We start from the raw sequence: 25,488 nt of genomic DNA, 5'->3' as shown, positions 1-25,488 counted from the left end.
CTTCCACAATATGATGGTTTGTACGGGTTCTGTTCACAATCTTGGACTAGTAAAGCCAATGGTGACTTTACATGCCCTGGGAGACAGTAGTCAGTCCCAGGGTATGGAGTCTATGGTTGGGGGTCACTATGACACCCCTGTGTTACTGCACTGAGGGTGCTGTGTAACACATACACAAAAACAGATGATACCCTATGGAGTAAAAGACCCCATAGCCCATAAGCACACAAAAAGTCAAAGACATACCTCAAATCATGCCTAAGAGTGGGAGGAAAAGAGTCTCACTCTTAGCAGGAGAAAAAAACAAACCCCACAAATCCAGCAAAGCTGCTGGGGGACTCACTAGGTTTGGGAAATTAGCCTTATACGAGAATTCTCCCCAACATAAACTTAAAAACTTAGCGTATATTCTGGCGAAACGGAGAAAAGCGATGGGATGGAAAGTGCCAACAAGACCAGTGGCACGAGTATGGTGGTGGGATTTGTTAAAATGGGCTAACGCAGAAACTACAGTATGGCAGGAAGCGTCCAGCAGAGAAGAAGAGAAAGGGGTAAGAGGAGTTGAGATGTGGAAACAGCTTGTAACCGACTTGGCGGCCTCTGAACATAAGACTCAGGACTTGGTAGAGATCCCTGTTGGCGAATCCACTGCTACTGAACACGACGCATAAATAGAATAGAGAAGGGTATAAGGAGTGCAGTGTAGGCCTAGGGTGGGGCGGGGGGAGTTGGGCGGGAGGCAGGGTAGTTGTTAGTTATTTCATGTGTATTGGCCCGTGATTAATAAAGTGTGCATTGTTTTGTTTGTGTTGGAAAATAAATATAAATTGTTTTATTTTAACATACAGAAAAGACCCTGTTCTTGCAGTGATCATTTGTTCTTTCATTTGTTGATTTTTTCCATCAATTGTCATCCACATAATCTACTGTATTTCATCAGATGTATGTTTTTGCACCCTGAAATATAATACCAAAGGAGCATTTTCTAACCCATTGTTTATGAAGCTGTTGTGTTCTCCAAATCAAATTTTTATTTTCTCATACTTTTGCCAATGTTGTCCATCCTGAAAAGGCAAATAAGGTGTAGTTAAAATGTGTGTGCTTAACCTGTTTTCATGTTTCTGGTAAGCCCAAGTTTACTTCTGTACTTTTGTGTGTCGTTTATGGGCATGCTCTGAACAGTCCACGGTAGAATTGTCATTGAACCAGCAGTAGTCTTACTTGAGTAACGCCTCCCTAACACTCTTCAATGACGTTTCATGATGCTTTTTAGCTGCTCACGCAATATGGTGCATGTAGTCACATCCAGTTACGTTAGTGGTGCATTTCCATTTAATTCTATAGTCCGCTAGTGTTTCCAGGTGAATGCAGTACAAAAATACACCTATTGATAAAAACTTTTTGTCCCTAAAAAATTCTGTCCGTCTTTCCCTCTTCATTGAACTCAGGGTCTTCGAGATGATTATCAACAGACAAATCAGAGTACATCCCATCTAAATGGATCGCTCACTGCTCCCTCATCTTCGCAATCTGTGACGGCAAGCAGTGTGCCAACAGACCAGACCGGTCCAAGCAAGAGTCTGCTGGATTGGTTGAGGCAGCAGTCTGATTACACCATGGATATTCCAGGCTTTGCATCTGTAAGTGCAAACTATTTTTATCATTTGATTGTTTATATTGTATTTAATGTAAACGCACACAATTTATTACTTTATTTTAATTCCATTAATTGTTTTTGGGTAGCACTCATGTGGGAAATGGGATTTATACAAAAGATACCAAAAATGTAGTCTGCAACAAAGGGGAAATCAGTTAGTTATTGGAATCGGGACAAAAAATGACCCAGCTTCGTTTGTGGTAGCACAGTTTGCTGGGAGAGTACCCAGGGAAAGTATTAACCAACAGACAATCCAAAGTAGTAAGAAATTAAACCCCCAATGTGTGTTACATCACTACTAGAGTTAGTCAGAATTAGACTGTGGCCTTTTCTGAAACCTTTCATTGTGAAATTCAAGGTAAAGTACAGAGGGAGAAGCTTTAACAGAGTAGAACCAAGAGAGGAGAAGGACTTACCTAGACAACAGCACCAAAGGTAAAGGCCAATGCTGGGGATTAGATGCCAGAAAGCATTACTTAATTGTCCCAAGCAAAACATGGCCTGTAAGGAGGACTAAGGGCACCTAAGCCGTGGAATTGCCTGAGGCCAGAAGGTGCTGTCGGTTTTAGCACTCGTGCAGTTGGTTGGGGTCAGATTTGGCTAAATAAATGACTGATGAATGAGACAGGAGGATTGCATGGTGCTGCGTTGGTATGCAGATGGACACTGTTCACATGCAAAGAAAGTAAATGACGCAACGGTGAGGTTAGAGAACAGCAAGGAGGGGAAGTGTGTGATGGCGTCCGAATCGAAGAAGGACCAGTGAGGCAGCACAAGAGAGGTGAGGGATGGGGAAAAGCAGGCTGCATTTCAGAGCAGGTAATAGTGCCTTGAATTTGCTTGGAATCCTCGTTCCGAATTGGCAAAGTCAAGCTGAAATTTTCACAAAGTGTGATAATGCAAAATGTTTCTAGTGGATCCTTTCCTTAGACAGATTCCTCAACTATCTCCCAGAGCAGCTGCTCTTCAGGGCAAACCGCACGACTTTGCTCGACGCCCCCGCACCATACATGACATCAGGTCTGGTATATTTCGAGGCGCTGTGCCCTGTGACCTCAGTTCCTTTTTTCCACGCGCTCTGTTTGCTGCCAGGACATCACTTTGTTTAGAAGTTTTTCATGGTTTCACACCATGCCAAATAACGCAATGGCTTCTGGTTTCAAGACATGCACTGACTTTGGATGTCAGATGCCCTTTTCAGACCCCCACAGAATATCTGTCTAAAGGAGGAGCACGATCTGAAGGACTGCGGGATGTGTCTGTCAATACACCCAAAGGCGCTCTGATAACCAGCTGCAAAGCTATTTACCCTTTTCCATAAGGAAAAGGATATCAGACAGACCCGTTTGAGATCGCTGGATGCAGAGCGAGGTACTGAAGACCATTACCCCCGTCCGAAAAGACAAAAAGAAGAAACAACCTGTTAGGCAGAATCCTGTGCAGTTCCCTTGGGGACCACTGCAATAAGATTAAGACTACAGGAGTAAGCAGGGAACCCAATTGGTAGCAGTCTGTACCACCCAGATTTACCTGGTAGCTGTGGCTGAGCAGACTTCTCTCAAGAAGAGTTAGGCAGTATACAGAGGATACACAATAGGGCTAAAAACACAGTAGAGCAAGCAAACACTGACCAGAGTTTGGTATCAAAAGTATATAATTATTTATTTAACACACACTTTAGAAAATACACTAGCACTATAAATCAAAAGCACGTTCCAACACAATCGGAAAAGTATACACACCTGCCTTAGCAATTACTAGACAAGTCTAAGTCAAAACACCACTTTTTGTCAAAACAGAGGTGAGCGTGTAACTTAGATGGCACTCCAATAATTAGGTAAAAGGGAGAGAAAAAGGCAGGTCATAAAAATAAAACAGTTCCCAACACTTTCCTAAGACCAGAACAAGTTAGTGAGGGCAGAGTATACTGTAGAGCCAAAGGCCATAGGCCAGGCCCACTTTAAATGGAGCAAGGTGAAATGTGCCCAAGATCACACAGTTGAGAAATGCATTCAAGTCTTTGTAAAAATGTTCAAAAGAGGTTGGGTTGATTTAGAAGGTCTGGGGGCCAACCCAGTTGGAAAGCCAAGGATTTAAGGGTCACCTTTAGCAAACCGTAGAAAGGGAGGCCAGGTGGAACACAGTACCTTTTAAAGTTGAGGAAGCTCCAGCGGTGGCAGTTGTTCCTGGCAGCGGGTGCAGTTTGTGGTTACGACCAGGGGAATAGAGGATATCGTCGAGGAGGAAACTTGGAGTCGTTGCACTGCCCAGGGAAGAAACCAGCCACAGAGTTCGTCGGTTAAAAGGTGCGTTCCTGGTATTCGCGGTCACAGTGGTGAAGCTTGGCTATCCGGCCGCCAGGGTGCTTGGCACGGGCGATTCGACCAAGAGACGTCCTGGAAGGCGAATGGCGAACTGGTTGATCCCACCAGCTCAGAGGAAGAAGACTCTTTCAGCAGAAGATCTTCTCTTGTCGTCGGGAAAGTGGTGAGGTTGTTGCAGCAGGGCTCCACCGGTGGTGTCGTCATTGCAGGTGGCTCAGCTTCTCCCCTCTTCAGATTTCTTAGGTCCTGTGGCGACTTCTGAAGTTCCAGTCCCGAAAGTCCTGCTTTTATGCAGAAAAACCCCCATTCAACAGCCTTGCTGTCACTCATACATGCTAAGTGGTGAGCCAGGCGGCTCACCACTGGGCCAATCAGAACAGAGTGCGACTTGTGTTGCTAAGGCAACGCAGTCTAGGGTGCCAATTCCCCCACCCACACATCCTGTGGCACCAGTTGGAGGGCTTCTGTGGAGAAGCCCGCCAAAAAGTGGAACAAAGGGCCCGACCTTGGTTGGAGTTACAGAGATGGACACAAACGCCATTTTAGAAAAGAGTTCTGCCGAAAAGACGCAACCGGTGATTTTATATTCAATAAATAAACCAGCTGTATCTTTAACATTGCACCAAAAAGTGGTGCGTTTAAAATCAATGGGAAAATCCCATAGGAAATATTCCGGTGGAATATTTTACGTGGTAACCACTGCCACTAGCCAGAAACTTGACAAGGGGGGACTGGACAGTGCCCCCTTGGAAAGAGATCCAGGGGCAATCTAATTAACCCCTTCCAGTACCACCACAATATGATGGTTTGTACTGGTTCTGTTCACAATTTTGGACTAGCAAAGTCAATGGTGACTTTACATGCCCTGGGAGACAGTAGTCAGTCCCAGGGTATGGAGTCTATGGTTGGGGGTCACTATGACACCCCTGTGTTACTGCACTAAACAGATGATACCCTATGGAGTAAAAAGACCCCGTAGCCCATAAGCACACAATAAGTCAGACATACCTCAAATCATACCTAAGAGTGGGAGTAAAAGAGTCTCACTCTTAGCAGGAGAAAAACACAAAACCCCAAAAAATCCAGCAAAGCTGCTGGGGGACTCACTAGGTTTGGGAAATTAGCCTTATAAGAGAATTCTCCCTAACACAACCCAGGTCCTACAGCCTGCAGTTCCTCTTAGCACCATTCTTCTTTTTATTTATTGTGACATTGGTTTATGCGATGAAACTATACACAAAAACATTCAATATAGGCAAGTAAAAAGTATCTGAATTTCAGTAAACATTTTCAGACTGTTATTTGTGCGAACTAGAGTGATTACATTTTAAAAACAGTACTTAATACAGGATTGGTAAAATGCAGCAGTAATGTGCTAATGTTAGTGCAAAAATGCTTCCAAATGTGCTTAAGATTAAATAGACAATAAAAAGAAACGTATGCAAAATTCACTAGAGTTACATTGATAAGACAAAATCAGCCTATCTAATTGCAATGAGATTAATTCTCTATAAAAATGCTAGTACCGCGATTGTTAATGGGATTTTGTTCCCGCTAGATAGTCTGAGTGTAGCCAAAAGTTATGTTCCTAAAGCCAATCCTCCAAATTAACAAGAACAGTGCAAATTATGTAAAGCTGGACAGTCAATCATCGGATGTTTTAAAGTTGGATACATTTCTGGTTGACTACAGTAACCGCAAACATTTTTCTAATATAGGTTATTTTGAACAGAGAGACAGAATGTCTCTTGTGGGAATGAAGTTGAGTCTTAACCTCAAAAATGGTGTCCTCCAATAAGCATTTGGAAATTAAATGTGCTTAAATAGTGTGGGAGTGTTCCCAGAGGTTTATCTGCTTTAGGGAGATGACCATACATTTTGTAATGTGTATTATTTGCGATTGTGTCTCATCAATCTTTTAGTAAAGAGTTTTCTTCACCCCCATGGAACTGCAGATTCATTTTTCAGCAGTTTCATAGAGCTTTGAAAAGTAACTTCACTCTTGTTCATAATATCATAAAGAGCACTAACTTAACGTTGTAGAATAACATTTCTGAAGTCACAGAGCAACGAATTATGAGGGGAAGTAAGAAATAATCTATAAAGTTAAAATGTTCCATTTCAGCCAACCATGTAGTGTCAAACCAAATTCATATCGGATAATCGCGATTGGCACACAGTTTGGTAGGGCCAGAGATTTCTTCCATTCAATTTCAACAGAAAGTTGTCACAAGACATGTGAGATATCTCCTGTCCATAAAGAAGGGATGGTATTATTTTAGGTTTATAAAAGTTGATCAGCGGTATGATAAACAATCTGCAGTACATTTTGTTAATACATTTAATTTGTAGTAGTGTAATAACTTTCTCCTGCAGCCTTTGAAAATTAATTTTCATGGACGGTTAAGCATCAAGAAAGAATCCCAAGTATCTTATTGTGTTACTGGTTCAGTTGGTGTTATGACAATTTTCCAGCTAAAATGATATGGTTGTGTTGACTGGCCATAGAATCCTAAGATTTTAGTTTTACTCTCATTTATAATTAAATCATTAGCAGCATTTCAGGCAGCGGCAATAATAAGGCACAACATTGTTTTTGGTAGAGTAAGACCACATCGCCTGCTTAAGCTAACCAATAGATATTTAGGTAATTTATTTTAGGCACAGCGAAGGAAGCGCTGGCTAAAAACTCCCACACATCAGACACGCCCAAATTAAAAGACCAAGCGGCCAGCACATGGCCCTGAGTGTCATGGCCATAGCCCCTGGCCTTGGGACTCGGGGTCTCTGGGCCTCATCACAGTGTTCCTGCAGGGCCCAATCATGCCCCTCTAGACTCTCCTGCAGTCAGTCCTGGCGCCTTTGGCGCCAGGCTCATATGGCAGATGGAGTTTCCAATGGGAAGAGAGCAACACGGCTGCCCCCACAGGGTTCAGTTCAGAACTGAACCATGCGGTCTAGCATCTAGGGTGTGGTCAGTCCTGAAGGCACCTGGGATACCTGTAGGCTATTTAAGCCACGCCCAAGCTGCAGCACACGCTTCGCATTGCTCTGCACTCGCAGCGTGATGTTCACCGTGACCTGTCTGCAGCATTCCAGGCCTGCACCTGCAAAGGACAAGAACACCACCATTAACCAGCCTTAACTGTTTGGGAATACAGCTCCTCGATCGCTCCAGTGTCTTCTCAGGAGCTCGTCTTCGCCTGAAAGCAGCATCCTGGGGAGAAGAAATAAAAGGACAACATTAGTAAGCGTAAGCCTTCCCCTTTCAAGCATCATTCGGAGGCACGCTTACCTAGCGAAACTCTCTGTTGGTACTCGTCGGCGGTCCGGACATCATCTACTCTACGTTCCGCATCCTTCCGACCGTACTTTATCCAAGAAAATCACGGCGGCCTTCAAGAGATGAACAATACAGGTTCGCCCAATAACAAAAGCGCACATAGCGCCGCGCTTTCACTTACCATCTCGAGCACAGCCCTCACCACCAGCTCGACGTCTTCATCACACCTTCTGCACCTACGAGAGAAGGAGGAGATTAACCAGGGCAATTACTATTACGGACACACTATTTAAGAACTATAGACTTGCCTCAAGAGCAGAGTCGCAGCAGGTTAGGACTCTCGGGCCCACGCCAGTGAAGCAACTTGGCAGCAAGGTGCCCAGTCACGACGCACCCCTGCACAGAACAGCAGGACGGAGAGCGCATCTTATTGATATACAAGGTGAGGAAGACGCAAAAGGGGTCGCTGTGGTCACACGGGAGGTGATCCCCAAGAGAAAAAGATTGTGGGCTAAAACAGAACTCCTGTCTTCCAGAATAGATCCTCGGCAGAACGAGAACCCGGAGGAGGTGACTCCAGGTCGGAAAGAGTCCAACCAAGTCGGGTGGCGTCCTTGTGGATACAAGGTGAGCGTTACACTGAGGACGACCTCTCTATGTTGGACATTTTTGTTAAAGAGCACCATGCTGGTCCAGCCTTACTTGCAGGTTTGTGTCTAAGTGCAGATATACCTCAATAGCCAGGTATCAGGTAATATTTTCGCCAGCAAAAATATCGCCGTACATAAGGTCACATGGAACCAATAGAGATTTAGGAATAAGCCAGCCTTCTAACTTTTCCACAGTAAGCTTCTATTCACTGTATCAAAAGCCAACAAGAAGTTAATATAAGCTGCCAATATGGGAAGTGTCTTTGCGCCAAGCTCTTTGCTGTATTGCATCCATAATTTAACCATTTAAAGTGGTGCCAACCCCTTTCTTGAAACCTGTTTGAAATTTGCTCAGGCGTCCCGTTGTTACCGCCCATTGCTCTAGTTTGCGCAAAATTGGTTTAGTGAAATTTTACTTTCAGCATCCAGAAGAGCGATGGGACGGTAATTTGCAGATTGACTTTTCCATTTTTGTGCGACTGCTAATCTGCCCGCCCTAAACCACGCTTCCCACATCCTTAAGAACCGGTATTCAACTATATCTTGAGTAGAGATACCTAGGATAATCTATAATAGATTGAATTCCAGCTGCACACCCGTCACCTCCTTAATCCAATTTAAGAGTTCAGACCAGTAGAATTGTATCTTAGGACATGATCAACATATTTGGGTTGAAGATCCCACCTGCATACATCGCAGAGGACAGATTGGAGAAACCCCTCTATACATTTTAGAAGGTTTAAATGGATCCTTACGCCACCCATGTAACAACTTAAAATTATGTTCTAAAACCACTGTGGAAAGGTTTTCATAGAAAGTAACTTTATAAATCTTGTCCATATGGGATCAGGGATTTCTTACCCTGCTATTCCCTCCCAATATTTTTTTCGATCTACTACCTCAGTCGTAATGAGAACCTTATATATTTTTTAAACTATGCCTTTCTTTAAGTCCGATTTGTCAAAACCTTTTTTTTTTATTAGAGGTGTGCAAACCATTTTTGGTCTGTTATGTGCCCCTTCAGTCTCAGATACTCGAAGACACCTATTGCACCATGACCTAATATCTCACTAACTTCTCCGTAGTCCTTAACCTACCCTCATGAAATAGCTGGCCCACCTTTTCCAAACCACTATCTAACTATTCTTGTGATTTGTGGAACCCTAAGGTCTTCAGTTCCATTGGTCCTCCCCAAAGAGAGCTCATTGGAGATGACCACGGGGTAAGCTTTTCGTTTATCCCTCCTTTTTTCCACACTGTCCAAAGCACCTCCAAAGTCTGGTGGGATCTAGCTCTACTCGTGATCTCCTATTTTGGGGCCCACAGAAGGTCTGTCACTTTTTTACAGTCGGCAACCCAGTCCTCCAAATAAGTCCAATACATTCCCTGGGTATCTCTCATGTGTTCCACCAATATCTTGAGTATAGCTGCTTTGTAATAATTATAGAAATCTGGGAACACAAATCCACCATGTTCCTTTGGGAGGTTTAGCGTGGATCTCTTCATCCTGGCCTTTTTCCCCTCTCCCGATAAACTTGTCAGCCTGGCTCTCCCTCTTTCCCAACTGATTGGGAACGCCTGCATCTGCAGGTGGCCCAGAAAAAAGCTGGCTGAAAAAGATAGCTGTCACTTAGAGTTTTAGAAGGGGAAGGGCCTACGTCACACGTGCGTCCCTCCGCGCGCCGGACCCACACGTTACCCTCATGTCATTAACAGTCCACACCCAGTTCCTGTTTTTCCAGCCACTTCGCGGGTGGGAATTTTTTGCTGCTCTGCGACTCCCTTTTTGGGCCGTTCCTTTGGCTGTCCATCCCTTTATTCCTAATGATTGGTTCTTTATTTTTTCAATTTGTGGTGCCTCCCTCTATGCATGATGTATGCGACAGGCTTCAAGCAGTGCATCCGTTGCCGGAAGCATTTTTCAGCGGCCGATCGCCACCATGCCTTTGTCTGCTGTCTGGGTATACATCGCCCAGTGAGTATCTGCATATTTTGCTGTGGAATTCATCCGAGGTCTCTGCGGACTCGTTTTCTCTCCATGTCCCAGCTGGGACCGCTACCGAAGGCGACCGAGGACTTTGTTCAGAACAGGTGGGAGGCCAATATTGGTAAGACGTGGACTATACCTTCAGGTGAGGTACTAGTTTCGGCACTGGCCGTTGGTACCCAAGGGAAGACTGCCTCCTCAGTTCCGGAGTCTTCACAGGACCTTTCATGGGGAAACCCTGGTCTATTCACCTGTAAAGTACCTCTGGGTGGGAAAGGGTCACAGAAGACCCGACCGGTACCAGAAGTTATTTACTCCGGACAAAATAACAACGGTACCAGCAAAACCCTCTATTGCCTCGGTACACCGAACAGGCAAGGGTACGTGCAAAGAAGCTTGCGCCTCTGGGGTTGATTCAGTCCATTCCGATTCCTCTCTAGCAGACAAAACCAAGTCTGCTTCTGCACACAAAACTTCTGGTACTTGGGTACCAAATGAAAAGGTTTTACCCTCAACTACTGCAGTTGCGCTTGCAAGCTCCACAGTACCGAGGAAATCTCATAGTCCTCTCATAAGAGGTATAAGCACTTGATCTATTCCGGTACCAGATTCTCCATGAAAACACCAACGGAAGAAATCTCCTGTGGATTCTGTCTCTGGCTCGGTACCGGAGAGTGAGGGATGACCCTTAGCTTACCATTTCAATTATATTGATAAACAATTTCTTCAAACCAAATTCCAATATTTATTTTATACAATTAATAAAAAACCCATCAGTTTATAAACATTAGTTTCCATAACAAATTCAATATCTAATATTTAAAAAATCATCTCAGCTCACACAAATACATTTCTACCATACATTCATTCACTCTCATTCTATCTACACACATTTCCCATACTGCATAAAAATGTGACCCTCTATATTGGCCACCAATTGTGCTTTCTAATATTTCACAATGTCAGGTTCCCTTTTCCCATTGTCAGGTGATACAATCTGTATGTCAATATTCCCACATATTTTGTTGTCTACACATGTTTCGGTTGTCTTGAGACTCCAATATTAATGTCCATAGATCGTGCATTCTTCGTCAGTACAGCAAACAAGAATCTAAATATATCCTGTTACAAAGGGTAGGGTGAGCCACACCTCCTATAAAAACAAGAAAATAAAATCCTCTATCAATTTCATATATGTCATCCCTAATCAATTTATACAGTACATTTAATGTGTTTTCAAAATGACTTTTTATTCGTCAGATAATCTGACTCACCTCCACATCCATTTCTGTGGGGGTAGTCCAGATATAGGGAAATATCCCAATTTTGCCTCTGTTTCCACCTCACAATTCAGGTTTTGCCTACAAAGCGAAAGATACTCAATTATCCCCACTCTCAAGTCAAACAGCCCAATCTCAATCGACGGACTGGAAAAGTGCAATCCCTAGTCAGTGATTATACTCACTTTCCTTGTAGCCTGTACACCTGGTAGTAGTTTAACCCAGTATGTCCAATGGTGTTTTTCTCATGTGTTGTTCACACCAAAATGTTTGTCACCATAAGAAGCACATATCACATGATCAGGGCCACTTCATACTATATCTCATTAATTATAAGCTTTCTCGATAAATGTATCTCTACTTACTTGCACAGAAGTTGTTGGTCTGTTGTGTCATCGATCAATTCAAAATGGTCTATTTCTCAAGTTAATCCTGCCTTGTTCTTACATTTAGCCGGTGAGTCTAGTATATTGTGCCTCACAGCCTGTAACACAATGAACATCGATATCATTAGATCCTTATGTGCAGTCTGCAAAATGCCTCTCAAGTTTGTACTCGTCCTTCCCATGGGCTGCCTAGCTATCACTAAATACCCAGATAATTTATTTTTAACACTCGCCCAGCGATCTTTCCATACTACATCCTTTTTAGACATGCTGCCGCTCAAATCCATATTTTAATCTCTGTTTCTACTCAAATCCCATATATATAGTCTCTGTTTACTTAACTGGACAAATCTATTTGTTGCGCCATATGGGTGACCGGCCATCTTCCTGGGTCCACTTCCCTCCTTACTATAAGTGTAACTATCTATTCCTTGCTTATACTTTATTTCCCAGACCGCCACACGATCTGCATCATTGTATTATCTCTCTCCCATTCAGTTAAATATCACGGCTCATCCCCCCCGTTTGAGCGCAATTTTCATCCTCTTACAGCAAGTTCCCCTCTGTGTGCACCAACGCACCTCACATTACCTCACACACTCAACCGCATGGCTCTCAGTCTCCTTACTTACCTGGGTATTGACTCCCGTCTGTGTTCTCCCTCTTCTCTACGTCGCGGGCGACTGCAACAAACGCCCGCAACGTTTCTACCTTCATTTAAACATAATGCATTGTCATAGAAAGAGGACTATGCCATCTTACTAACCTCCACCGCATTTACCTAACAATTACGTCGGTGTAGAACTATGCACACAGTTTCTTTTACTCGAGATTTTATATCATTCATATGACGTTTTGTTCAATATGTCAGAAGTGTGTACAGAGGCGTTGCTATGGGGGGGCTAAGGGGGCTATAGCCTCTGGTCTTTCTGTTGTAGTCCCGGATAGAATCTCAGGAGCTACAACCAAAAGGCTAGCTAGCCCCCAGTCCCGACAGTTCCGACATTAGCTTAGCCCCTGATCTTTTTCAGACCTAGCAACACCCCTGAGTGTATATCTCTCGTGGCTTCACTCAGGGCTCCTTGTTATATATATATGAAAGAACATAGTTTTCACATCATATAGACAACAAGTTCATACCACTGTTTGATATAGCATGCCTCAATCCGGCCTACAATACATCAGTAGCCCCTCCGTATTTAGCACACATTATTCAGCATTTTATGTCTCGTGCCATTTACATCTCCATTCCTGGTGGACCAGCCTGAACCCGGGTTCAAAATATGTGGCTCATTATTTAGCTTCCCACAATCCTTTTCTGATCAGAGATGGACAGTGTTAATAGTGGGGCCATACACGTACGGACACCCAATGGGCCACAAGTTGTCCAAATCTTAGGGTACTTGCATAGTTCTATCTCCACCCATGGGGGTCCTTATTTTACATAATGAAATTATCCCTACAATGGTGGTCCTCATTTCCGCATAATCAAATTATTCCATTCGATTGAAATATTGAGTCCACGTTTAACAGTGTCTAAAGTATAAATTCATCTCTGTTCTACCTTGTGTAGGGTGGATGCCATGTCTCCCTCCCTACTCAATGGTCTGATGTGCTGCAGAACAAACCATCTAAGATCTGAGTCTTCATGACCATATTGAGTGAAATGGTCCACCAAGAGCTTATCGGGGAACTTATTCCTTATACAGGATCTATGTTCCCCTAATCGTTGTCTGATCTCCCTTGTCTTACCTACATACATTAATTTGCATGGACAGGTAATGATGTATATTACATTCTTTGTCTTGCAATTTGTATGTGTTTTTAATTTCCACCTCACTTTCTCATAGTTAAATTAGAGTCTAGTTTCTGTCAACGGACATGCGACACAATTGCACTTCTATGACGGCCTACTATCGGGGGCAAGCCCCATTGATTAAGCACCGTTTGGTCTTTTTGTACATCTACGTATGTATGGACCAGCCTTTGTTTTAAATTCTGGCTTCTTTTGAACGCAAAAAGCAGTCTTTTACATAGGGTTCCTGGCTGTTTTATCAAATCCCAGTTACAATTTACAATCTTTTTAATGTCGTTACTGACGATTAAAAGTCGTAACGCTGGCCAATCTTTCATCTTCACCCGAGGTGTAAGGCATACATCCCGGCTAGTATTAGCAGCCCTTTTCAGATTATCCTTGATCAATTTCCTAGGGTAGCCCCTTTCATTTAGTCTTTCTTTTAGATCTGTTGCATGTTTTACAAACTCATGTTTGTCAGAACAGTTCCTACAAAGCCGTAGGAACTGTCCGTATGACAAATGTTGACGTAGCCCAACCGGATGACAACTGCTAAAGTGTAACAACATGTTTCTATCAGTGGGTTTTCTAAATAGTGTGGTGGTTAACTCTCCAGCTGTCTTTCTAATGACAAATCTAGAAAATGTACCTCTGTTTTATTCCACTCCGTTGTGAATTTTGTGTTGCCATTACACAAATTCAGCCATTCATGGAACGACGTCAGCGAGGCACTTGAGCCTCTCCAAATTAGAAACATGTCTATGTATCTATACCAGGCTACTAGCCTTTGATGTAGATATGGTTGTTGTTTCAATGCACTATTATTGCCCAGTACACATTTTTCTTAATAATCTGCCATAAATAGATTTGCCACGTCCCGGGAAAAAGTGGCCCCCATGCTGACTCTTTCCTCTGTTTGTATAGTTGGTGTCTAAACAGGAAAAAGTTCTCCGTCATGGCCAAACGGGTGCCTTCAAGTATAAAACCCTTTGGAGGACAATATGGCGTAGCTCTTTTATCCAAGAAAGTCCCCAACACCTCTAAACACTGCATTTGCGGTATTGAAGTATAAAGGGACTCTACATCCATTGTGACTAGGATATATTCCGCCCCCATCTTCATATTCTGTGTAATCCAGATCATGTCCGATGAATCTTTTACATAGGATGGCATTTTCTCCACAAATGGTTTCAAGAAAAATTCCACATATACGGACAATGGTTCTTAGAGGGAATTGATGGCCGAGTCAATGGGTATACCTGGAGGATTAGTGGTGCTTTTATGAATTTTGGGTAGAATGGAAAATGCTGCTCTTTGGGATGCAGTTTATTTAGAAAGCGGCCTTCCTCCTGCAATTTCGATGTGGGATCAAATTCTAGTTTACAATATGCGTCCTCGTCTCCCAGTAAACGCAGACATTCTTTCTCATATTTACTAGTTTGCATAATAACAATAACCCCTCCCTTGTCCGCGGATTTTATGGTAATCCACTCTGTATCACAAAGTTTCTTGAGGCTCTCTCTCTATTTTAGTCAGATTATGCTGAGCATTATTCTTTTTGTCTATTGCCCTGAGTACATCCCGTGTAACCCTATTTTCAAAGGCCTCAATTTCGGGTGGACACACATGCAGTGGAGGATTGAATGTCGATTTTGTTTTCAATCCAGTTACATTTAGTACTGCATCTGCAGATTCACTCTGTCCTCCGTTCTCACTACGTTGTTTACGCAAATATACTTCAAAGTAGAGTTTTAAGCATATAGTCCTGAGGATTCTATGCAACTCTATTTCTGTTGTGAAACGGTCCGCCCTTGCCACAGGTACAAAGGACAGACCCTTTGACAACAAATCCCATTCTGATGTATTCAATTCTAATGTTGACAAATTGACAATTGTTATCTTATCAGTGTCTCACTGGTCTGATACCATTGCCTGGTTCTCATGCCGGGGACCTGTTGTGGACGGCCCCTTTTGATTGCCTCCATAAAAACCCTGTTGCTGTTGTTGTGTCCCTCTCGTACTTGGCCCTGCTTGATTATTCAATGATGAATCTGACCAACTAGGCGAGTCTGATGTATTGGAGAAAGATACATATCTATTATTCCTCCGTGAGTTCTGGCCTACTACCGGATCCGTGAAAAAAACCTTCCCTTAGATAGGGATAGGTTCTCTCTTCTTTATATAATGATGGATAGCCTGGAGGACCAGGGTTTATAACCAGGCACCCCTTTTGTTTTTGATTCGGTACCGGAAAGCCAGAAAGATAATTCAACTCTAATTTACGACTCTGTAGACTTTGACGCTTCCAAATGATTTACAATTCCACCAGACCAATTGTTCAGCACTCCAGTGCGAGCTCAGACTCATCACATTTTGCCTCAATTTTCTCCTCAGTCTGAGGACAATTTGGGCCAACCTACATGGTGCCATCAGCACCTGGACCCCAACTGGTTCTAACCAACATTCAGGTGCCTAGACCGGTGGTGTTGAACATTTACAATCCTAGCCAACCGCTAATAGGGCTGACTCTTATACTTCTCCTATTAGATTAGAAGAACCTCTACCTAGCCCTTCCCAAATGGCAAACAACATCACTAACACTGTGCTAAAAACAATGCTTTCTGAGCCCTTCCTCTAAGTCTTGGCTCAACGCATCAAGGGCAAAATGTCACCAGTATTAACTCAGGGATAGGTCCCAGTCGACCCTACTCCCAACCCTTTACCAGTACCAGTGGACAATGAGGAACATGCTCCTCCACCTAAAAAACAGAAAATGTCAAAAGACACTGACTCAGATTCAGAGGAGGACACCACTCATTCACCTTCTAAGGTGTTCCATGACATTGTCACTAAAGCCATGCAGGCTCTTGAAATCCTTCCAAGGGATAAGCCTGAAACGGCTGATGTTTTTGGGAAACTGCCATCGCAGCAGTCTGTTCCCACTGCCCATGAAATTGTCCATTATTGAGCAAGCTCTTGCTCTTTGGGGAAAACCTCATTCCGAACCCCACATCTCCAAGGGCCTAGATAATAAATGCAAGGTGCCTAAGGACGAACCCTTCATACTCATGCGAAATCTTCCAGCTCAATCAGCAGTAGTCTCTGCTACCCTGGGCACAAAGGGTAAAGGCCCTTTTCCAGCTTCAGTGCTTGACAAAAATGCAAAAGCATGGGAGAAGAAGTCTTACACAACCTCTACCTTACAATTTCGGCAGGTTAACACTGCTACAGTTCTGGTGAGATTTAATATCCTTAACTGGGAGAATCTGGAGCGCTTCACTGACAAGCTACCTCAGGAAGCCGCAACATGGTTACATCGTTACCGCCTTGCCCTTCCGGCTATTCCACCTTCATCTCCTCCAAAAATCATCCCCAGAGCTCCTTGAAGAGATTCAAAAGCTCCTTCTTCTAGGAGCAATAGAATTGGTTCCCCAAGAGGAAGTAGGTCAGGGATTTTACTAACGTTAACTTCCTGATCCCAAAGAAATCAAGCGGGATCCATCCAATTCTGGACCTTTCAGACCGCAACCAATTTGTCTTTGGATGCTTGCCATATGATAACCATTCCTCAGATCCTGGCTTCTCTACATCCTCAGGGTTGGATAGCATCGGTAGACCTGCAGGATGCGTATTTTCACATCCCCATCTACAAACTCCACCGTCAGTTTCTGAGATTCACAGTAGGAAAGTCTCATTACCAGTTCGAATGTCTTTGGGCTAAATTCTGCCCCCAGGGTTTTCACAAATGTTTGGCGGTCAGTGGCAACATACCTTTGGTTACAGACAGTCTATTTATACCCCTACCTAGACGACTGGCTTCTCAAAGCCTAGTCTCCGGAGGAATTGCTTCAGAAGTTGCAAATCACTTGCCATACTCTGTTCAACCCGGGGTTCTCCATAAATGTGACAAAATCCCAACTCAGTCCCTCGCAAAGGATCCTATTCTTAGGAGCAGTTATTGATACTACTCTGCACAAAGTCTTTCCACCCATGGAAAGAGTGCAAGCCATTCAACAAAGCCAAACCATTGTTCGATTCTCTACCCACCAGTCACTAACAGCTTTGGTTTCAAAGGCTCCTGGGCCTCATGGCCTCTTGCATAAAACTAGGTCCCTTTGCAAGCCACCGTATTAGAACGACCCAGTGGCATCTTGTTCTCAACTGGAATCAGCTCTCGGATCGCCAGCAAATGAAGATTCAAATTCCCGGCTAAGTTCAAGAATCTCTGCTCTGGTGGAACTCCCCAGAGAACCTGGTAATAGGATCTCCCTTTCAACCTCCCCCTCACCAAATAGTCATAACAACAGACTCTTCAGAGTCTTAACAGCTCACAATCTTTGGTCCTCACAGGAAAGGAAGGACTACATAAATGTCCTGGAACTAAGAGCCATATTTTTCGCTCGAAAATCTTTTCTTCCCTCACTTCAAGGAAAGGTGGTGAAAATTCTAACAGACTATGCCACTGCAATGTTTTATATCAACAAGCAAGGAGGGACTTGCTCCCGCCCCCTGTGTCTCCTAGCAGAATAAATCTGATATTGAGCCATTCAAAATCACATTTTTCTTTTTGGCGTCCCATCCAGAGGGGAAGAATGACGTCCTGGCGGAAAAACTAAGCAGGTTATAGTCTGGGTCGGACTGGGACAAAAAATAGGCCTGGTCACCCAAAAAAAAGTGGCCCACCCCTCGCGACCCGTGACCTCTGATGCCATCACCGGAAGTGATGTCATTTCCCCCACCCCGAAGTGACATCCTGGGAAATGTTGAAACATTTCCTTTCACCCCTTGACAAAACAGGAAGTGGCATGAAATAGCATTGCTCCTAAGTACACTAAATTACTGTGAATCCAAGCAGACATCCAATGCCAAAAGATATGTTATTGTATAGCACTTACGCTTAAGCACTATTTTATAGAACAAATATGCACACAATACCACCCAACCTGTGCTGGTACTCATTTATCGACCTAAGAAGGATGAAAGGATTTTTGAAGAAAACAAAACAAATCTGGAAAAAAAAAATATATTTTTTAATTTATTTTTTCTTCAGCACCGGCCCAGGCATGGCCAGAAACCGGCCCCCAACTCCTGAGGGGCCAATCCAACCCTGGTTATAGTCTGCTCTTAGCACACATGATATTTCGGAATTGGGGCCATCCATCAGTAGACCTCTTTGCCAACCAGCACAACTCACTTTGCCCGCAGTTTGCATCAAGGCAAGGTCAGGGTTCTTGGTCCCTGGGAGATGCTCTACATCTGGATTGGTTGAAAATAACACTTTATGCTTTCCCACCTCTTCCATTAATTCACCATATATCCTGCAGATACACAATATTACGCTGGTCTGCCAGCAATTCTGAAAAGAGCTTCTGTCTCTTGAGTGCAACCGTCTAGTATAGTAAGACCAAACTCTCATTATTTCTGTTGAGTGATAGCAAAGTCATTTGTAAGAGATCCAGGACTAAAAAAAAAATCACTATCTCAGTATATTTGTTGTGTCTGTATATTAGAAAATATTCAAGGTACCTCTTGTCCCTCCCCCACCCACCCTCTTACCCCCCAGGCTAGCTGCCTAACATAGTGTAAATTCCATCCTTCAAAGAGTATCCCCTTTGTCCTCTACCTCCCCTCCCACCGCAGCCCCCCCCCTTGGTGCCTCCCCTATACCCTTTTGTAGTATCCTATACCAGTAGTTGAAGTGTATGAAAAGAAGTGGAGCTGTGTTCCCTGCTGACCTGCCCCTGCTCACCACACAGCCTATCACCACGCCTCCTCCAATGTGCAATTGAAACCCCCAAATGGTTTCTTTAAGTATAGGAACAGTAAAACTTTAAAAAAGAAAATTAAAAAGTAGAGGATCAGCGCTCCAGACCACTGTCCCAGACGCATATTCCTCACCCTGATTGGGAGCCTTGGAAAGGGGAAAGATATCGGAATCAGTAAATGTTCGCCGGGTCCATTTGTGTTGGTTCCCCTTTGCAGAGCTGTCACAACGCTGTAGAACTTGCAGTTCTTCCTCTGCTGTTTAAACAATGATTTCCTTGTTGTACGACTGTATGTCCGACAGAAAAAGCCATCGCTATTGCATACCTCTCTTGATGGGTACACCAGCCTTATTGCCAGTGTTGCGGGGGATATGTCATTGAAAATCTAGTTATTACTATCCAGAAAAGAGATTGACTGCCTCTTTCTGGCCACAGCGAACATCCTTTTTTGAGTGTGTAGTTTTACTAAAATATCTAGCGGGGCTGCTTCAGGTTCGTTACAGGGTTTGCCCACCCTGTGTGCATGCCTATTTCTAGTTCTCGAGCACTCACGTGTATGCCTGTATTCACGCCCCTGTACTGCACCACAAAAACATTGAAAGGCAGCGATCGTCTCCACCTGGCGAAGCTCAACCCACGCTCAGCCAAACACACTGCTGACAGCTGCCTTCTCCTTGAAGACACTGACCTGGACATACTCGCACTCACTGAGACTTGGTTCAATGCCAGCTCAGTCATTTCCTTTGACTCACTCTTACACGACTGTTTTAAGATCACCTCCAAGCCTCGACCACACCATGCTGGCGGTGGGGTTGCCTTAATCTTCCCTGAGTGGATACCTTCTTCAAATTGGTCATCTCTCCTTCCTCCACCCTAACCATTGCTACCATTTACCGGCCTCTAGGTGCTTCCTCTCTGTTTCTCTCTGAGTGGGCTGACTTCTGTTCCTCCCTACTCTCTACCACCTCCAACCTGTTACTCCTTCCTCCAACCTGCTACTCCTGGGTGACTTCAACATCCACTTATACTCCACATGCACAACAACCACCCTCTTCATTGACCTCTGTACTTCCCTAACCCTCTCCATTCTTCCTTCTGTTCCAACCCACTCTGCCGGTCACACGCTTGACGCCATCATCCATTCCAATCTCCCTCTCTACTCCCCAGGTCACCCCTCTCTTGTGGCCCGACCACACTCTCCTCGCATCCCACCTGGGTACCTATGGCCTTGTGACAACTCCGTCAAAAGCCCTGCCAACCTTGTTCACGAACATCCATCGGATGAAACGAGTGTCAGCTGCTGCCCTCACTTCCACCTTCATTCCCACTCGCCAACCCAAATCGGACTCTAACGCTATTTCTGCCCTCAGCAACCTCTTTCTTTCCATCACCAACACCCTTGACATCCTTGCCCCAGTCATGAGGATCCACCTGAAATCTGCCTCCAAGCTTAACACCTGCAGGGCTGCAGAACGGAAGTGGCAATCATTAGATTCACCCTGTGACAAACTGGCCTGCCGCCTGCTCCAAAGGCATTACAGACTCTTATCTGTGCCAGAAAAAAAACAACAACATTCAGGCACGAGTATCTGACGCATCCAACAACATGGCTGAATTCTTCAAAATCTGCAGGGAACTTCCAATCCGTCGCAGTATCCTCTGCCCCTACTCCTTCCTAGGCCTTTTGCAATTCACTTGCCACTCATTTCACCTCCAAAACTCAGGACATACTGAACAGCCTTGTCACACACTCTCCCAACCCATCCCCTCCCCTTACCCTCTTCCTTCCTCCTCCTCCTTCGCCCCTGTCTCTCCAAAAGAAGTCACCAGAGTTGTCAACTCCATGAAGGTCTCTTCCAAACCGGTTGCCCCTTGCTCATTCAGGACCATCAAGTATAACATTTCTTATCTTGCACATGTTCTGGCTGATCTCTGTAGCCTCGCCTTTGCTACTGGTTCTTTTCCATCCTCCCTGAAGCTCTCCCTTGTGCGCCCCTCCTTAACCACCAGCAGACCCTTCCTGCATGACCAACTACAGCCCAATTGCCATTACCCCCTTCCGGGGGAAACTGCTTGAGAAGTTGGCCCTCCCCAAACTTAACTCCCACACTGAACTTGTTGACGGACTTCACGACCATCAGTCTGGATTCCGAGCATCCAGAGGCACAGAAACTGCTCTTCTGAACACCTGTGAAGAACTGTTGGCATCCCTTGATTCCAACTCGCCTGCTGTGCTCATCCGCCTTGATCTCTCTTCTGCATTTGACACAGTAAACCACTCCATCCTCATAAAAAGGCTACATGACACCCTTGGTATCACGGAGCGGGCACTGGACTAGTTTACCTCCTTCCTAACTGACCGCTCTTCCAAAGTCATACTGGGCTCCTTCTCCTCCCCTACTTCCTCCTCCTGTGGCGTCCCACAGGGCTCCATTCTTTCTCCTTGGCTCTTTAACATCTACCTTACTGTGCTGGCACGCCTCATTTACTCCTTCTCACCTTCTCCCCCAACTTCCAGTGTTATGCCGACGAGACACAACTCCAAAAAATATGCTGATAGAAGCAAATAAAGCTGACATGCATTCCTTGAGGTTTTTGGAGCTCAGATCCCTCCTTTAGTTTCTTTACCTTGACATTATCCAGTCTGGATGGATTCTCCATGTCCTCACATTTGGCTTGCAGCCTCCAAACTGTCTTTTTGAGATTCTTAACTGGCCGTTTGACTTCTCGGAGTCACTAATTTTTACTTGTTCTACTATCAGAGATTGCTCCTGAGAGGTCTTCCCTGAATAGTCCCATTTCTTCCTTCGAAGTTAGTTTGTTATTTCTTGAACGCACTCAGGGAGGCCTCCAGGACCGGTCTTATGAGACTGTATGCCATTTTGGAGGTTTGTGTGTTATCTTCCCACTCATGTCCCCTGCTTGTGGGCTCTCTGTTCCTGTGCTTGGTATGTGGGCCAGTTGTTTATACCATCTAGAAGCAATGTCTCCCTATCCACTTTTCTTCCCTTTTTTGGGGACATGAGGCAACATTCGTGCAGGTTCTCTTAATAGGTGGTCCCAGGAGTCTGCTGCGTGTTCTTCACCACCCCTATCCTGATAGCCAAAGCGCACTCTGTGTGAGGAGGAAGGAGTCTGCGAGGCCGTTAGCTGCGTATGATGTCTCCTATCTGTTGCTGGTTATTAGCTGTTACGCTTCATCTGTCAGCCAGATCTAGCAAGTCTTTGATTGCAGATCATCAATGGAGCTGGCCACCTCCTTAATATTGTTGAGTCTCTCATATCCCACTGTGTCACAGCAAAAGTCATCCTCTGGTTTCCTGGCTCAGCACAAGAGACTCTGAGGCATCCCCTCTTGGTTCTTCAGTAGGCCCATCTGTGAGATGTAGTAGGGCCCTTGATAAATGGTGCCGCTTTTCCAGGCTTGGTTAGCTTCCTCTTATGGAACTGCAGTGGGCTCCTCCCTCCCGTATTGGTGAGCCCATGTGGTCTGTCTACACAGGGCTTTGCCGCAACGTCTACGGGGGACCGGTGAATCAGAGCAAGGTTGCTCGCTGTCATACCACTTTGTTTCACTGGTGGGCCTAAGGACTCTCCCTCACTTGTGGTGAGCGCCCGGCTGCCATGTTGGGGTCCAGCAGACCTTGCGCTGTTGTCCCGTCTCCGTCCTAGGCCACTGCAGTGCGCTCACTTACGATGCGCCTGTAAGCACAGCTCCTTCTTCCCGTGTCCGGATCGGTCTGGGTGGATGTAAGGGAGGAGCCACGGATCACCACCCTTTGGCTCAATGGATCTGCTCTGCTCTGGATGCCATCTTGGCCACTCTGTCCACCCCCCCACCCCTTCACCTTTGGCTCATCATGAGTCCTCTGTCTCTGCTGAATTATTATTAATGAGAGCATCTTGTGTGCACTAAATTTGTAAGCATCATAAGCCATATCTGCAGTGTTATGGAGGAAGATACAAACAATATAATCCACTGTTGCGGTGCTCCAGGTATGGCACTGTATGTATTGACCAGTTCGATTCTCAGCAATTCCTCCATTAGTCATAGATAAATCCCAACTATGCAATGTGTGGCTCCATACCTTTCCTTAAATCCTGCTTTGCCTAGGTAGCACATCAGTTATCCATCATTTATTGTCATGCTCTCCTTTGCCAGATTTAGAGGTAATAATGGGCACTTAGCGTTTAAGCTCCCTCCAACATGATGGGGCCCTATTAAACTCGGATGGCCACTATTTTGAGATTTCTACTACATGTTTAAGACTGTTAGTTTTCGACATGCCAGGTGAGTAGTATACATTTATCGAAAACAACTTGAATTTTTCTCAAGGCCCAAGTCCAAAATATAGACTGCTAGGAAGTAGGTTGAGGTAAAGGGAAAGACTTGTTCTGCGGGTTTGTTTTTAATTTGAAAATGCAGTTCTATTAGGCCTAGATTTCAGACCTTTGCAGTTTGGGATTAAAACTACCATCGCTCCACCAATGCTAATCGGCTCCCACAGCCAGACCTCTTGCAGCTTGACTCTATCAAAACTGGCTAAGTGATTGAAGACTGCCCTCGTTTTAAGAAGTGTTTGTGGCCTCTCAAATTTCAAAATAACAGTCTGAGTTCTCCTTTGTTTTGTAGGAATGCAAGCGAATCTCAGGTTGGAGCGTAGCTACCAGCCACGTCGAATTTTCCCTTTTTTGTACCAATTTATTTTCCTCTTTTGCTACTCACCTACACCACAGGCCTAGTCTGACATTTACCCCAAGTACAGTTACAGTTAATGTTTAAGGGGAGTATGCGAGTATCCTGCTTAAACAAATTTATTTGAGGACCCCTGCGATTATCTTCCTTATATTTACTTGATGCATTTACAAAGGTAATATCGCCCATGCAGGCAAAACTCTCCATTTGACTCGATATTAGGTGCTGTATCGCCACAGAATATCACTGTACTTTCACTTTGTGACTGTTCATTTGATCGAAATTCAACTAAATCTGAGTCTCTCAAAATACCCATCCGTAAGACGAGCATTTTGTGAAAAATGTTTTAAATATTGCTGTTTAATGGTGTGGTTTAATCATCTGCAAAGAGATATTCAAGTAAGAACACAGATGGTGCTTGTTCTAACCAGTTCCTGATTCATAATTGGGGCCATCAGGCCTATTCACAACATAACTTTGACCGTTAAATACTTTATCCACGTAGACCGCGTTGGTTTAAGGCCCCACAGAGCGTTAATGTCCTGTGATTTAAGCCCTGGCTGCCTTTTCTCATGTTTAGTCTTTTTTTTGTTTTTACAATGGTTGTGTCTCCTAAATTATTTCTTTTGCAGTATTCCAATTTGTCATGGGCGGGTCTTCTTTAACGAAGGTAGGTCAATGGCGGTGTCATTCCTGTGAGGTTCTGGTGCGGAGGGGATCAGTTGGGACAAACCTTATGAAGAGGGTGGTCTGGGGGCACCAGACATAGTTATATTGTTTGGTCGCGCAGGCACAATTTGCTGGGCATTGGTACTCGCCGCAGTCCTAAGTGGTACACCTGGAAAAATGTGGGGCAGCACCTATAGACTTTAAAATGGTCATTTTTTGTTATCGATATATTGACGCCTGTAACTTTGATCTGGTCAGGACTATGCTCAAAGCATGGTTCAGGCTGTTCCGTAAAATGGGTTAGGCAGCGGACCATAACAAACAGGTTCTCTTGTGGAATATTCCTGGCATTCCACCTTAGTTTCATTTGGAAATTCAGAGGGCATGGTATACAACGGGGCAATTAACAATCGGGGGCATGTTTCCTAAAGAGCGATTTGTGCCCTTGGAGGACTATACAAACAAATTGGGGAAATTCCATTAAGATACTACAATATTACCGTATAATGGTAGTAATTCGCAGTCGGTGGCCTTCTTTTCCGAATGGAATGGGAACCCATGAATGCATAGCTGCGATAGTAGCTGGTGGTGAAGCCAGGAGTTTGGTTTCCAAACTATACAGACCGTTTCAAGCTAATCAAAAATCCAAACGTCTGATGGGAATGAAATGTGAAACGGGACCTGGGACGCAAATTAGAGTTGACCAATGGAGGAGATGTTGTCAGCTAACTAAGGAGGTTTCTATGAATGGTAGATACTGTCCATAACAGTTTAAGCTGCTGAATCAGTTACATTATACCCCAGCCAAACTGGCGAGATTCTCCCCTGGGGTGAGTAATGCCTGTGGCAAATGTGGAAAGGCGGGGGCAAATATGTTCATACGTTTTGGGAATGCCCACCGATTTCACAATTCTGGAGGGAGATGGCTGAAATGTTGCATATATCCCGCCAACAATGTTGCTGCTCAAATAATTGCTGTTAGAAATGGGTAAAGTA

At 44.4% G+C, this 25,488-nt stretch overlaps 1 protein-coding gene across 4 annotated transcripts in view; it reads left to right on the top strand.

The window, feature by feature from the left end:
* The window catches only part of CHD6 (chromodomain helicase DNA binding protein 6), a 2,307,824-nt gene that overhangs the window by 2,096,212 nt on the left and 186,124 nt on the right, over positions 1-25,488 (top strand). For all 4 annotated transcript variants that reach the window (XM_069652122.1, XM_069652123.1, XM_069652121.1 and 1 more), the window contains exon 34: positions 1,449-1,640. In XM_069652122.1, the coding sequence (XP_069508223.1) occupies positions 1,449-1,640 (192 nt within the window). The remainder of the gene's footprint in view (positions 1-1,448; positions 1,641-25,488) is intronic.

The sequence above is a fragment of the Ambystoma mexicanum genome, chromosome 3p (assembly GCF_040938575.1).
Source record: "Ambystoma mexicanum isolate Mex_15411 chromosome 3p, UKY_AmexF1_1, whole genome shotgun sequence".
NCBI lineage: Eukaryota > Metazoa > Chordata > Amphibia > Caudata > Ambystomatidae > Ambystoma > Ambystoma mexicanum.
The sequence above is the reverse complement of the archived record's forward strand: the minus strand, read 5'-3'. Positions and strand labels throughout refer to the sequence as shown.